Genomic DNA, 14,075 nt, shown 5'->3' on the forward strand with positions numbered 1-14,075 from the left:
GGTATTCGTGATTATACAGCTGACATCACTGTTGTGGTCAAGCCAAAAGGAGAAACATGTTTAATGTGCTGTCATGTCAATCACCAAGAATTCACAGACATAAAAGACTTGCAACTGACTTGAAATTGTCCTATAAAGACTTGTCATTTGATTGCTACCTTGGGATTTAATTAAAGCCCTGATGCTGAGGAAACTATTGAAACCAAACTGCCATGTTTTTATTGCTCTACTGTGTAAATGTCCCAGATGTCTTCAGAAACTTTTAGATCTACAGTAGAATTTGTTGATTTGATCAATGCTTGGCTGCACAAAATGACCCTTCTGAAAAAAACTATATGAATTTTTGAATAATTTAATTTTATCTTTAATTCTTTAGTCTTTCTTATGACTGAAAATATCTGTTACCAACACCTCTTGTCTTTTTTTCTTCTCACCACAGCAAGGGAAGAGAATGTGGCCACTTTCCGTGGCTCAGAGTACTTCTGCTACGATCTCTCCCAGAACCCCATCCAGAGCAGTAGTGATGAGATCACGCTCTCCTTCAAGACATGGCAGCGTAATGGCCTTATCCTTCACACTGGCAAGTCAGCTGACTACGTCAACCTGGCCCTGAAGGACGGCGCTGTCTCCCTTGTTATCAACCTCGGCTCTGGAGCCTTTGAGGCCATCGTGGAGCCAGTCAATGGAAAGTTCAATGACAATTCATGGCATGATGTCAAAGTGACCCGCAACCTTCGACAGGTAAGTCACAGGGTGGGGTGTATTATTATCTAAAACTATGCAAAAATACTCTGCTATGATTAATAGTTTGTTTAAAATGGTTTTCCCACATGAAAAGAAAAAAACAAAAAACAAAACTAGGACTATAAGCACATCGACGCTTACTTCCTCAGTGAGAAATGTGGATCAGGCTTTGTGCCCTGCCCATCACAGCTGCTTGCACTAGATTTTCAGGTAAAACAACAGTGTGTATCAAGATGGTTAGTGGAGGAAACATCAGAGAGACTCAGCTACATGTTTGAGCCTTAGTTAGACCCAGACTCAGATGAGGAGTCTGTTGTGCACCAAAATCAGTGACTAGCAAACATAGCTCACAACTGGCAGTGGCTGACAGAATGTTAGAGGTTATGCTAATGCAAACTCACGCTTTCTATAGTGACAAGGTTTCGGGTTTATTTTGCCCGCCCCACATCCCCGCACATTGATGGGATGGGTGCCCTAGGTTTTATGAGACTGTCATTGGTTCACTACAGTTCCAAGATGGCATTGTGCAGTCATGGCGTTGACTGCTTTTTTCGTTAAAAATATCTCTTATATTACATTAAAAAAACATCATGTTAACAAGATTAAAAACTTGATTTTCATCAAAGGGGGTCTTTAAAACTTACCTTAACAAATGGCATTGATAATGATGTATAGAAGTTAAGTTATAACAGCTATCTAGCTGGTAGCATGCTGTTAGCCTTCTACAACAGGCTGCTATAGCATACTAGCTTACTAATTAGCTAATTGCTAACTGCCAGTTAACAAGACAGCTTTTTTCCTAACCAGACCATATTTGTCTTTCAAATGCTTGCAGACTGTTTGAGCAGTTTATACACAATAACAAAGGATCTAAAATTGGATGGTGTGCCACAGCTAATGATATAGCCTTCTTGGCTCTTCTGCTGATCCTTCCGTCAAAGGTCAGCACTGTAAAAAGGGTTTGCAACTTAAAATGTCTAAAATGTCTTTTGAGTTGTGTTCTTACATTACCTCAAATGTTTCATTTGATGATGTACTGTTACTGGTTTGCTAATAATAGTGTGGGAAAGTTGGTGCTTCTAGTCCTCCTTGATGTTTAGATTGTTGTAAAGTGGTTAGTTTTGTTTAGGCTTTTTTATTTTTCCAATTAAATGTTGTAATTAGTGTATTCGGTGTGGTAAACCATCTTACTGTGAGTTGGGTAGGGATAATTATGAATACATAATTGATTCTTGGTAATTCCATCATCTTTATTGTGGCAATCCATCCTCTAATGGAAAGTGGTAGTGTTATCCATTGATTTAAGTTGAGTTGATTAAGTAAAGTTGAGATGGAACATCTCTGACAGAATTTTATACCTAAATATGTGAAATTGCCTCTACTGGGGGGTAAGTAGGGAATTTGTGATGTAGTGTGAGCGCTATCTCCATTTATTGGTGGATATTTTAGTTCATTGTGTAATCAGAAATGTTGAAGTATGCATTGATGGTTTTGGTAAACTCTGTGATTGATATGTTTGGATTTTGTGGGAGTAGGAATGAATCTTATGCATGTCGGCTGATTTTATGTATTATCTTATTAGTGCGGATGCCTATGATATTGTTTTGGCATATTGTTGCTTGCTAATGGTTCGATAAAGAGTGCAAATAGTGAAGGTGAAAGTGGACATCCTTGTCTGGTACCCGGAGTGTGAAATTTTGTGAGATTTGGTTGTTGGTCAAGATTGCTGCCCTTTGTTTGGTTAGAGTTTTTTTTATCAATTATATAAATGACTCTCCAAAATAGTTTTTTGTTCTGTTAACTTTGTCAAATGCTTTCTCTGTCTAGTGAAAGGATTATTTTCTTAGAGTTATTTTGTTTGGGATATATTTATAAAGTTGTTATGTCTGCCTTCAGTAAATCCTTTTTGATCTGGGTTAATAAAAAAAAACAATACTTGTCCTGGGTCTTTTCATAGGATTTATTGACAGTAAGAAAAAAAAAAGATCCCGATCCAAATCCTTTAAAATTGAGTGTACTTTGATTTACCTAACTGACACAGATGCCCAGTGCATCAACCACATCAGCATCAATAACAAACTGGTATCTGAATGTTTTGTACACTGCTCTTTGCTAGTATGAAATAGAGAAAAGAGATAAATATTTTACAGTGGATTCATTCATGAGATTAACAAATCTGTGCATTTTGCCAATCCAGGTGTCATACCTCAAAGTCCCAAACCAAAATAATTTTTCACATTTACATACTGCAAGAAATGCTTAACAGTATGGAGAGCAGCTTTGTAGTTGAGAAAACATAGTTAATTAAAGAAAGAATCTCCATTTCATTGGGTTCATTTTACCCAATACAAATACATTAAATATACCTTGAGTGGCTTGGGATTCTCTACAAAAGACACAATGTCCACACTTACACAGACATTTTGAGCCCTTGATACAAACTTGCAGTATTTCTGCAGACTTTGCTTGAGGGAATTACCCACAGTTCATAGCATTGTGATGTTAAATATGGGATCACCAGGGGAAGCCTGAAAGCGTTGAAAAGGAACCAATCCTAATGTTACAAGAAAAGGTGTTGTCAACTTAACATGATATGTCACAAAGTGCCAACCCATTCCTAGTTATACCATTTCGAGCAAACTCATTCACTTATGAGGTGATGCCAAAGTCTGTGAAGGCTCAGGACCTAGGCTTCAGGGGGGCATTGGGATTGGGCCTGACTGTCAAGAAACAACTTTACCTTTGGATGTGTTTAAGAAACAAGGCCAGTCCTTTCGATCTAACCCTGTTTCTACCTGTTAACCTCTACCATTGTTTGTCCTGGTAAAACTTCTCTTAACTTAAGGAACAAAATGAACAATTTTTTACTAACACGTGTAATAACTCCCTCACTTTTCATCATTTGGTTTTCATTTAATTTGCTTTAGTGTTTTATAAAACCACTGTTCACTAACTTACCCCACCTTTCTGCAAAGCAAACAGGCATTGGATACGCTATGGTAAACAAACTCCATTGTATGGTAGATATCATTCTTATTGTCATTTTTGGTTTGCTGTGTACTTCTCTCCTTGCCCTTTTTAAGACTTCTGTGCATCAAGATAACATTCCCAAAATGGTTTTGTATTTCCCAGCTTTCATGATTGCTTTACTTTCCTTGTCTCTCTATCCTTCACCTGGGTCTCCCACTCACATTGCTTTTATGTTTTCCTTTTCAATCCATTCCTCTTTTTTGGTCGCCCATCATCACTTTTGTTTCTAGGTGTTTGCTATGGTTTTAATCTCTCGGGTTTTACTAAATCTGCTCAACTCCAGATTCTCCAGTAAAATGTTTTTGGTGATGATATTGTTGAAATCACGAGATTTGTACTGTAACCAAAAAAGAGAAAGACAAAATCCACACTGGAACTCTGACAGATGTGTCCTGTATACATGGCTTAACGTGGACTGAATCCTCCTTACACTAAACTCTCTTCTTCATTCATGCTCCTGACCAATTGAAAATACAAAGCAACCCACAGTGTAGGGGAAAACTATATAAACTACGAATTCCACTACATTTATTTGACAGCTTAAAGAACTTCAATCAATATTAACAGTTACTTTCCACCTCTGCTGGAAAGACTGTCAGTTCTAACCAAAATGCTGTCACAAATTAAAGGTTTTGTCAACAGTAACGATATAGCTACTACCATACATGGTTCCCAGACTGATATCCTGCAGTGTCTGCCATTGTGTGTCCTGCATGTTTGCACATGATTTTTTGTGTTGTGACATGAACTCCTCCCTCTTTTCTGTTGGTTTGTTTTTTGTCTTTTCCTGTGTTTTACTTCTGATGCAATATCTTTTTTAGTTTATTTCCTTCATCACTTGTTTAGACAGAGAAAAGAGAACCAAATAAAATGGTAAAATGGTAAAAACCACATGGTTTGTGGAATGAAGATGAATATTTAATGCAGGTTTGTTCACCGGGTTCACATTTTGTTTTAACATGTTACTAACCCCTTCATACATCAATAGTTTGAACATCTACTCGCCAAAAAAAAAAAAAAAAAAAAACAAGTGGGCTGGCAGATTTTCCTTGAATCACAGGTAAACACAGGTAAACACATCACCAGGCCTTAGATGTATAATTCACATAGACCTGAGTGAATCCTTGAAAAATAACATTTTTTTCCATCCCTACTATCAGGTGACAATATCAGTGGATGGAATTCTGACAACCACGGGTTACACCCAGGAAGACTACACCATGTTGGGCTCTGATGACTTCTTCTATGTGGGTGGAAGCCCCAGCACTGCTGACCTGCCTGGATCTCCAGTCAGCAACAACTTCATGGGCTGCCTGAAAGAGGTAAAGTATACCTGATTCACTCTTAGAGTGAAATGTGGTGCTGGTGTGCTGTGTTTAGATGCATTTATATTAAATGGATTATCAATTTTCACTAAATATTAAGTCTTACTTTTCCAGCTGGATCTTAAACTGTCTTTTTCATTTCACTTAAAAGTTTTTTTTCTATTATATAAATATTATATATATATATATATATATATATATATATATATATATATATATATATATATATATATATATATATATATATATATATATATATATATATATATATATATATATATATATATATGTATAATTAAGAATTAGGAAATCTACAGAAAAGGAATGTATTTAGAGGATACACTTTACAGTAGGTTTACATAAAATTGCAGTGATATATTTGGCAACTAGGGGTCAAAAGAATGATAAAACAAGCTGATAAACAGTCCAGCCATCCCTTGTCTGCTGGATAGAGAGCAACATTATCTGGAGTCATGTTTTTGTTTGCTTGATGAAAGTGCATGTAGTGAGTCTAATCATTGTCTTTCTCTGAGAAAAATATCTGTCTGTTACGATTACTTTTTCACTAATCTCTAACTTTACCTGTCAGCTGTTTGGTGTTGGTAGTGTACAGTGGGCTCACCAGAGCTTGTTTGTGACAGTGCCTGAAAATGGGATTGATAAGAGCAGTGGCCTTCAACCATATAATAAATCTGCATCATTGGCATGCCGTAAGGGCAAACAAGGACAGCAGTGCTTGCCCAGTTAAAGCTAAAAATAGACATCAATTACAACAATACTGAAGTGGGAGTGATGTCTCTCCCTGCATCTGATCTTGGAACAGCTTTCTGTCTGATAAAGGATCTGTTTTCTGTTTGTGTTCATCGTGTAATTTAATGCCCACTTGTGGCAGCAGCAGGGTATTGTCCCTGCAAACTGGCTTGACCTCCAGTCATTGTAGCTATTTTCGTCATTGTAGTGACATCATTGTAGTCTTTTTCGTGGGTGTGACCATGTCAAGCGGAGAGGACAGCAGCCTTTTTTGGGGGTGTACACATTGAGGATAATCCTAGGGTCTTTGACTGGTGATTAGCTATAGCCAAATTGTACTCTTTGTAAACCACACACCACTGATCTCAATACAATAAAACCAAAATTATGAGCTAGATAGTTTGTGATTATAGTTGCTATAATCACCAACTGATACAAGTACAGCCTTCAAGCTACGGAATAACCAATCACTGTATATGCTCTGCCGAGCTAAGCTAAACAGGGCCAATGGCACGGCTACTGTTTGGCCTCAAACATTACATAGCATTACTAATAACAGTTTCACTATAGGCGGCAAACACAACAACAGAACAATTTCCTCAGAGCTTGCCTAACACACACTTTACCTACCTATCTTCTGGCCCTGAATTGCCTGCCCCTGTCGGAGAACTGCTTCCCTGCCCAGGATTACTCCAAATACAAGACAGGCAAAATAACAAAAGAGTTCCCAACAGAAGGACTGAAGCACCCAGCTGGACACTCACCTACCTGACTGAGGAAGCTGCCCAGTTACCGCGGTAGCCAGTACAGACTAAAGCACAAGAACATGACTTGCTTGGGCCATATACGAGCCTCCTAACCTTTCTCTAAATCCCAGACAAGCCCACAAATGTTACGTCCCTCAGAGGTCCAGGGGATGGGGGAGTAACAGAATGAGTAAACCAGGGAAAAAGGAAACCAGGAAACCAATGTATGATCGCAAATAAGGACTGTTTATTAACAATGTAAATAAAATAACACAAGATCCTTTAACCATAATAGAAGACGACCTCCAGGATACGGGTGAAGCCGATTAATCCTTTAATGAAAAAAAAAATCAGAAAACTATACGTTAAAATGAAAACACCATCCCAGCCACAGGGAGTAACACGTGTAGCACTATCTCTATTAGCGACAATGACAACCACCGAGCAGTCACTACTCGCACACACAGCCTTCACGCTGTGTTCTGGCCCACTGGCCCCGACACATATATACTATTTATGTATATAAATATATATATATATTTATACTATTTATTTACATTTATACTGGCTCTGATGAGTGATAGGATATTGGTGCACTCATCCACTTGCTGCATGAGGGGCAGTACCTGGAGAGGCAGCACACAGACACACAACACAACACTACAGCCATAACAAGGATTTGTTTGTTTTGAATTGCTTTTTTCATACCAATTTTCAGAGTGTAAGAATTGCCCCATTGAGTTAACCCAGACACGCACACAGATACACACACACACACACACACATGCACATTGTTCCTTTGAGCTGATGACGTCATATCTTAGGACTTGACTGGAAACAGTTGTTGCAGCATGGTAGCAGGGACTTGGCTTTCTCTGTCACTGCTTGATGGCAACACACACACGTACACATAGGGTACGTAGAGTACAGAGCATGATATGGGCTGCAGAGAGAGGGAGGAAGTGGTGAAGTAGCCATTTAATCCCCCTCTGGCCTACTTCCTGCCTTGTGCCACGCTGGGCAGGTTTGCGATTCCCTGTATGAGTAGAGAAACAGGATGACAATGCCCCTATCCATAGTGCATGACACAAGGAGTCACTGAATGGTTTGATGAGTATGAAAATTACATGAATGTTATGCTATGGCCTTCACAGTCACTAGATCTCCACCCAGTTGAAGTATGGGAGATTTTGGACTGACGATTTTTGACTGATGTTAGACCACCTTCATCAAAACACCAAATGAGGGAATATCTTTTGAAAGGATGGTGTTCATCCCCCCAGTAGAATTCCAGAGATTTGTAGAATCAATGCCAAGATGCAGTAAAGCTGTTCTGGTGACATGTGGTGGTCCAACACCATATTAACACTTTATATTGCTTTTTCCTTACAAACTGAAACACACACACCCAAACATGCATGCCTGCACATTAGGTTTGAGTCCTCACAGACATATCAAGGATAGAGTTGGTGCCACATAACAAATATGAGACACAAGCACCTTTTCATGCTGGTGCACACACATATACAGTTCCTTGATAATATCCATCGCAATTCAACCTAATAACTGTGCATAACACTTCTGCTACAGTGTTTCAGTGTTGATTTATGAACTCTCTAATCTGCAAATCAAGCAGCACAGTTATATGAAAACAGTGTGACAGCATGTCATACACACATTCATCAATTTCAGATTATTAGATGTTTGTTACAATCATCAAATATTCTACCATGTTAGTGATTTATCTTCAACCACATTGATAAACATTACATACTGTATGTAGAATAGAGAAAGTGAATACATTTTATTTAAAGAAATAGGATTTATACTTTGGTCATACTTTGATTTGTCTTAGTTGAGAATGAGTTTTACAAATTACTTAAATGATTAATTAATTATTACACATGCATAAGTATTTTCCCATCAGCAATGAATATAAATTCTGTGACTAAAGATATTTAGTATATCAATCAGCTGTTTATTGATTTAAAGATTATTACACCAGTTCATCATTGCTCTCAAATAACATTATGAGACTCAAAACACAAAAGAAAATAAAATTAGTTTGAAGTCTAGGATTAAAAAAAAAATGCTGACAAAACTCTGTTTGCCCCCTCACCATGGACACACATGCAACATTTAATGAGTTACTGTAAAAACTGAACAACATTCTGAATATGAGGCAAAATATAAAGTTACAGGAGTGCTTTATGTATGATTTTTAAGAAGAATTAGGGAATTTATCCTGGATTGACATAGACAGTATAGACTGAGAAGAATAATTCAGTATTAATTTTGGCAAGTCAAAGTCAATTGTGTCAGTCATTTGATAGGGTAAAGTAGTGGGGAAAAATCTGTGCAAGTCGCATTTATCTGTTCATTCAAATCATTCTGTCACACACTCATTGGTTCTGGTTAAAAAATTATTTTCTAATAGCTTCAAAATCTGAAGAGTGAGTGCCTCTCACAAACTCTCATTTATTTGTGCACACTAGTCCGAAACACACTGCCTGAAAGATTGCCATCGTACTTTCTCCCTTACACAGTCACACACATTCTACTCACCTCCTAATCACAGGATAACCAACCCACATATCTACAGCACCCCCAGCTCTCCCTCTGCCTGCTGTCCAGCACCCTTGCATCCTCTGCTTCTTGCCATTAAGACTAATTTCCCTGCTGCCATTGCTCTTGTCCTCGCCATCCACAGAGCGGCATTATGGATAAATGTTTTGTTACCATGGCACCAGGCACTGGTCGCCCTTGGTAGCCCCTGTGGCTGGCTGGCCCATGATTGTTATGCCTTTTATAAGCCAGCAATTACAGAGAAAGCCTACATCTCAAAACCTACAAAATACATAATGGCCTACAATAACACATAATTGCTATAATTGTCATTGTCATTACACCTCCATCAACCACTCACATGGAGGCTTCGGGCTGTGCCTGTACACTGCAGCCAACAAAAAAACACAAAGGACTAGTGCATAGCCAGAACAGTGAGGATGAGCAAACACAATGAACATTGGTCTTAGTTTCTTCCAGTGGTAATGGTACTTTGTTCATGTAATCAAATATCTTCATAGCATTCAGATCACTTATGGAATCATTCTTTCTGATTTGTCTTCTACTTAACTACTACTTTAAAAAATGTTCCAGATGTTATTTGCTGCAAAATGAACTAAAAAGAATTAGGCCACAAGCAATTAAATTTTGTGAACACTAACTTTTGATCTTCATTTTAGTGAGGGGGAGGTCTCAGATATTTACCTCTTGTGGTATTAATCATGAAGTGGTGGAATTTTAAGTAAACAAACTCATACTGTGCTAAAGTAAAGCTTTGAAGTACTTGTGCTATACTTGAGTATTTCCAGTCAATGCAGCTTCTACTATATAGTATTTCAATACTACTATACTATTTCAATACTTTTCAGAGGGATTTATTGATATTCTTACATCATAATATTTATTTTATAGCTATAGTAAGAGGTTATTTGTTTTACAATGCATAATTTAAAAAAATGTTTACACTTTCATATAAAAATATAGTAAAAAAAGTATATCAAATTTATAAAATACGGTGTGTTGTTATATATTAAATAGGGCTGTCAAACAATTAGTTTTTTCTTGATTGCGATTAATCGCTGAATTTCAATAGTTAATTGTGATTAATCACATGTTTTATCACATGATTAAAATTCTATTATTTTGCATTTCAGAGCTGTTTTCTCTTGCTTTACAACACATAACTGTCAGTCTGTCTGAACTAGAAGCTAATGTTAGCATGTCTGATGTGTAATTATGAAGATGTCTGATAATTTATTTATCCATAGACGAGCTCTCGCTGAGTTATATATTTACTTTTCAACTTATTCAATCTTCACCAACGTAGTTCAGGCATTGGATTTAAACACTTTAGGTCTCCCGACACGCCCCTTTATGCAGACCGTATGACTAGTATGATTTTTACTACCTGCTGCCTATACAGTAATGGATCAATAATAATATTATGGCATTAACAAAGCTGATTTTGCAGCATAATATGTAGGTTTATGTCTGTATATACTTTAAATGCATTTTAACTGATATTTCTGTAGTTTTACTTAAAGCTGCATAAATTAAATTTTCTTTTTTCGTCCACTTGGGAGAAGCACAACAAGCTGTGAAAACAGCCCTGACATGTTCTCCTCTTCTAAAGTTGTTATGGTGAAAGTATTAGGAAATAGCAGATCCAGCACACAGAAGAATATTGTCATTCCATTAATCCAGCATTCACTCTATTTTAGCTTTGGTTTGAGCTTCACCAACATCTAAGAAAAATATCTGGCCGTTTAGCTGCTTAATGCTTCAATGTTTTCAAATGCTAGGTGCTAACGTCAGGAACACACTGCCTGCGTTACTTGTGCATGGTGGCTGCCATTGCTGACCTACTGCAGAGAAGCACACATGCTCACACCAGTAGTGTGTCTGCTGTGTTGCTGCTCCTGCCAGTTCTGTCATTCTACATATGTTGTGCATGAAAGTTACTGGAATGTTGGATTTATAAATTCATTTCTTATTTACTTTTGACAGAAAATGTCACTAAAATCCCGCCGTCTTCATGTGCAGCTGCTAAAATGGTTAAAAAATATATTTGTTTTTCACATCTGTGTCATATTCAGATTCATTCAACCAGCAATACGTTCCACATTACTCATATAACAGAATATGTAGAAGGATGACTCATCTGACCATATCACTTTGTTTCCCATCTTTACGGACTAGTACCTCTGGTTTTTGCACAACTGATCAAATGTGCGATGAGAGGCACATGCACTGCAATCCTACTATAATATCCCTCTCTGTGTAATTGTCAATGGATTGTTCTTGCTGATAGTCTGATCACATCCTGCACTGACATTCTCAATCACCTGAGAGAAGCTGCTCTTCTGTTTTTCCTTATTTATTTACCATTTTCCTACCAATGCATGTTCTGATAGTATGAGGAACAGTCACATTTAATTAATTAGTTTATTAATTAAAAAAAAAAATTGTATCACAATAATACAGCTTTCTTTGGGCCAATAAATTCATTGCTGAAGCTCAAAATTCAAAGCATTACATTTACTCTGTGACTGGTTAAATAAAAGCTTTCCTCAAAATAAAGGGCAAACACAGACGCACACACAGATGCACACACTTACACCTTGTATAAAACCACCAGCACCAGTCTTAGTCAGAGGATCCAGTCACATATTTCATTCCTCTGACCAAGGAGGATCCCAGCCCAGACTATGTGTTCTGCAAAGGAAATGATGCCACCTTGTGGGCAAGACCATACACTGCAAAAGGTCTGATCTTGCAAAATACCCCAGGGAGTGTCTCATGGCAAGAAAATGTGACTGTGAAAGTAGACATACCTGATTTACCAATATGGATATATACAATAGGACTTTTTCTTGGTGGTGGAGCACCATTGCCAGTCTTCAACCCTGTTTAATTAGATATTATATCACATATTATATTACATGCATATAATATGTGATATATGATGCATATAATTTGTGATTGCCAGAGTGAATGGAAAACCTCCACTCTCAGTCTGTAGCAGTCAATGCTGTCCTTGTGTAATGTTTTTGTTTCCTGGTGGATAGTCATATCTGCACAGCCATATATGCAGCACACACATGTGCAACATACATTATACACTGTGAGTAGGCAAAGATTTATGGTCAAGCAAGAGATCTAGAGATAATAAATGTGTGTGTCTCCCAGTGCCTGTACATACACAAACACTGTAGGAACAGCGAGGAAACAACGTCTAATGCTAACATCTTCATATTGTTTGTCAGGGCATATTTAACCTTGAGTGTGTGCACTTCTTCAGCAGTCATAAATATAACAATACAATAAATGGCAGTATAGCAATTTTTGAAGATTAGGTTGGGACACAAACAGTTAATTATACACTGCCCCATGGACTTACTGTATATCCATTCAGTAGTCGACCAATATTAGGCCTACGCTAACAACACACTGAATAAGTAATGGTTTATTTTACTGCAAACTGTATACACAAATCTATGCACTTCACTTTATGTTTAAGTAAGCAAAATAAAAAAAGGCCACTTTCAAAATAAAAGCCCAATAAAATTCTATACTGTGGGGCCATATGGAAATGATTTGTGGTCCCTGGATTCTGGTTGTTGAACAGCATTCTCACTGAGCATGGAGTCCAATTTAACAGACTAAGCAGTGGGCAGAAGACACCAGGAATTTACTATGAGTTTATTTTGCAGGACAATATTGTAGAGCTTTGTTTTCTGCTCTTGTATCATCAGAAATTATAATACGATAAATGAAGTCCACCAAGTCTCCCAAGATCTACAGTTTTTTATGAAACAAAAATCCAACGAAGGGAGAAAAAAAACTGTGTCTGGTGTTGTATTTATTATTTCTGTAGTGTCTAGTCTGAATTCGAATATCACACTGTATTGCTATAAAATTCACGACCAGTCTGCCAGTTTATTTTCTTCTAGTACACAAGTACAATTTACAAAAGTACAAATGTAACCTTTTTTTACACCTGAATGTGACTGGATAATGACAAAGCAGAGTCCATTCAGAGGTCAACTACCACATGTCCCAAAAGTTGTTGTAGACTTTGAAGATGGATTAATATGCAGGAGCTTGAGGAATACCAAATAAAAACATCATAAGAGCACTCACACAGAACTTAACACATCTTGTGTTAATGAACATACAGTACATTTAATTTAAATTGTGTTGGTCACAGATGTTACATGGTTATGTTAATCAGTGTTACACTCTTCTGTTTCTACAGTGTTTCTAGTAGTGTGCATGTTATGTGCATGGTTAGTACCTTTCCTCCAGTACATGGACAACTGGTTATGTTTTGAAATTGGGAAGAAAACTTCTGGGGACCTCCCCCAGATAAAATTTTTTAAAACAAATTTCTTGCATCTTTACACCACCTTACCTCTTGGATTATTATGTCAAGAAACAGCCACCTTGCACTAGTCTAGATTAGTTAGATAGAGCGTGCTAAGAAAACAAAGACTGTATGAAGAACTGATCAGGAAGGCAATGATTATTAGAAGAAGGGCAATTTATATTCATAAAAATATGATTTACTAGATTGCAAGCAACAAGGCCATCTTCAAGGTCAAATAAGGACAAACAATTGATATAAATGAAATCTACATCACCATATGATTTGGAAAATTAAACCTAACCTAACAGAAAGTGTTCACAGAAAGCCTGTTTCACATTTATAATGAGGGAGTGGCTTTGAGGCTTTCTTTTATTTGGCATGAGATTTGAGAGATTGATTTGAGAGAGATTGTGTTGGGAATCAGAAGAAAGTTTCAGAGCAGCAGAGACATAGAGTGTCCCCTTAACCATAATAACTCACTCACACACTTGTCTGCATGCACACAGCATGTACAGTGTATTGCACAGCAGCCATAATCAGTTATAT

At 37.3% G+C, this 14,075-nt stretch overlaps 1 protein-coding gene across 5 annotated transcripts in view; it reads left to right on the top strand.

The window, feature by feature from the left end:
* The first annotated feature begins 424 nt into the window (after positions 1-424).
* The window catches only part of LOC139614038 (neurexin-3a), a 108,160-nt gene continuing 94,509 nt past the window's right edge, over positions 425-14,075 (top strand). For 4 of the 5 annotated variants that reach the window (XR_011686881.1, XR_011686882.1, XM_071471124.1 and 1 more), the window contains exons 1-2: positions 608-741; positions 4,935-5,096. Coding sequence is in view for 3 of the 5 variants with exons in the window: in XM_071471124.1 (XP_071327225.1) it covers positions 4,995-5,096 (102 nt within the window). In the remaining 2 variants the exon portion in view is untranslated. Of the gene's footprint in view, positions 742-4,934; positions 5,097-14,075 lie in introns of all 5 variants that reach the window. The other variant, XM_071471123.1, reaches the window with a different exon arrangement.

This window comes from Trachinotus anak, unplaced genomic scaffold, assembly GCF_046630095.1.
Source record: "Trachinotus anak isolate AG129_WGS33_773 ecotype Australia unplaced genomic scaffold, CSIRO_AGI_Tana_v1 ptg000033l, whole genome shotgun sequence".
Lineage (NCBI taxonomy): Eukaryota > Metazoa > Chordata > Actinopteri > Carangiformes > Carangidae > Trachinotus > Trachinotus anak.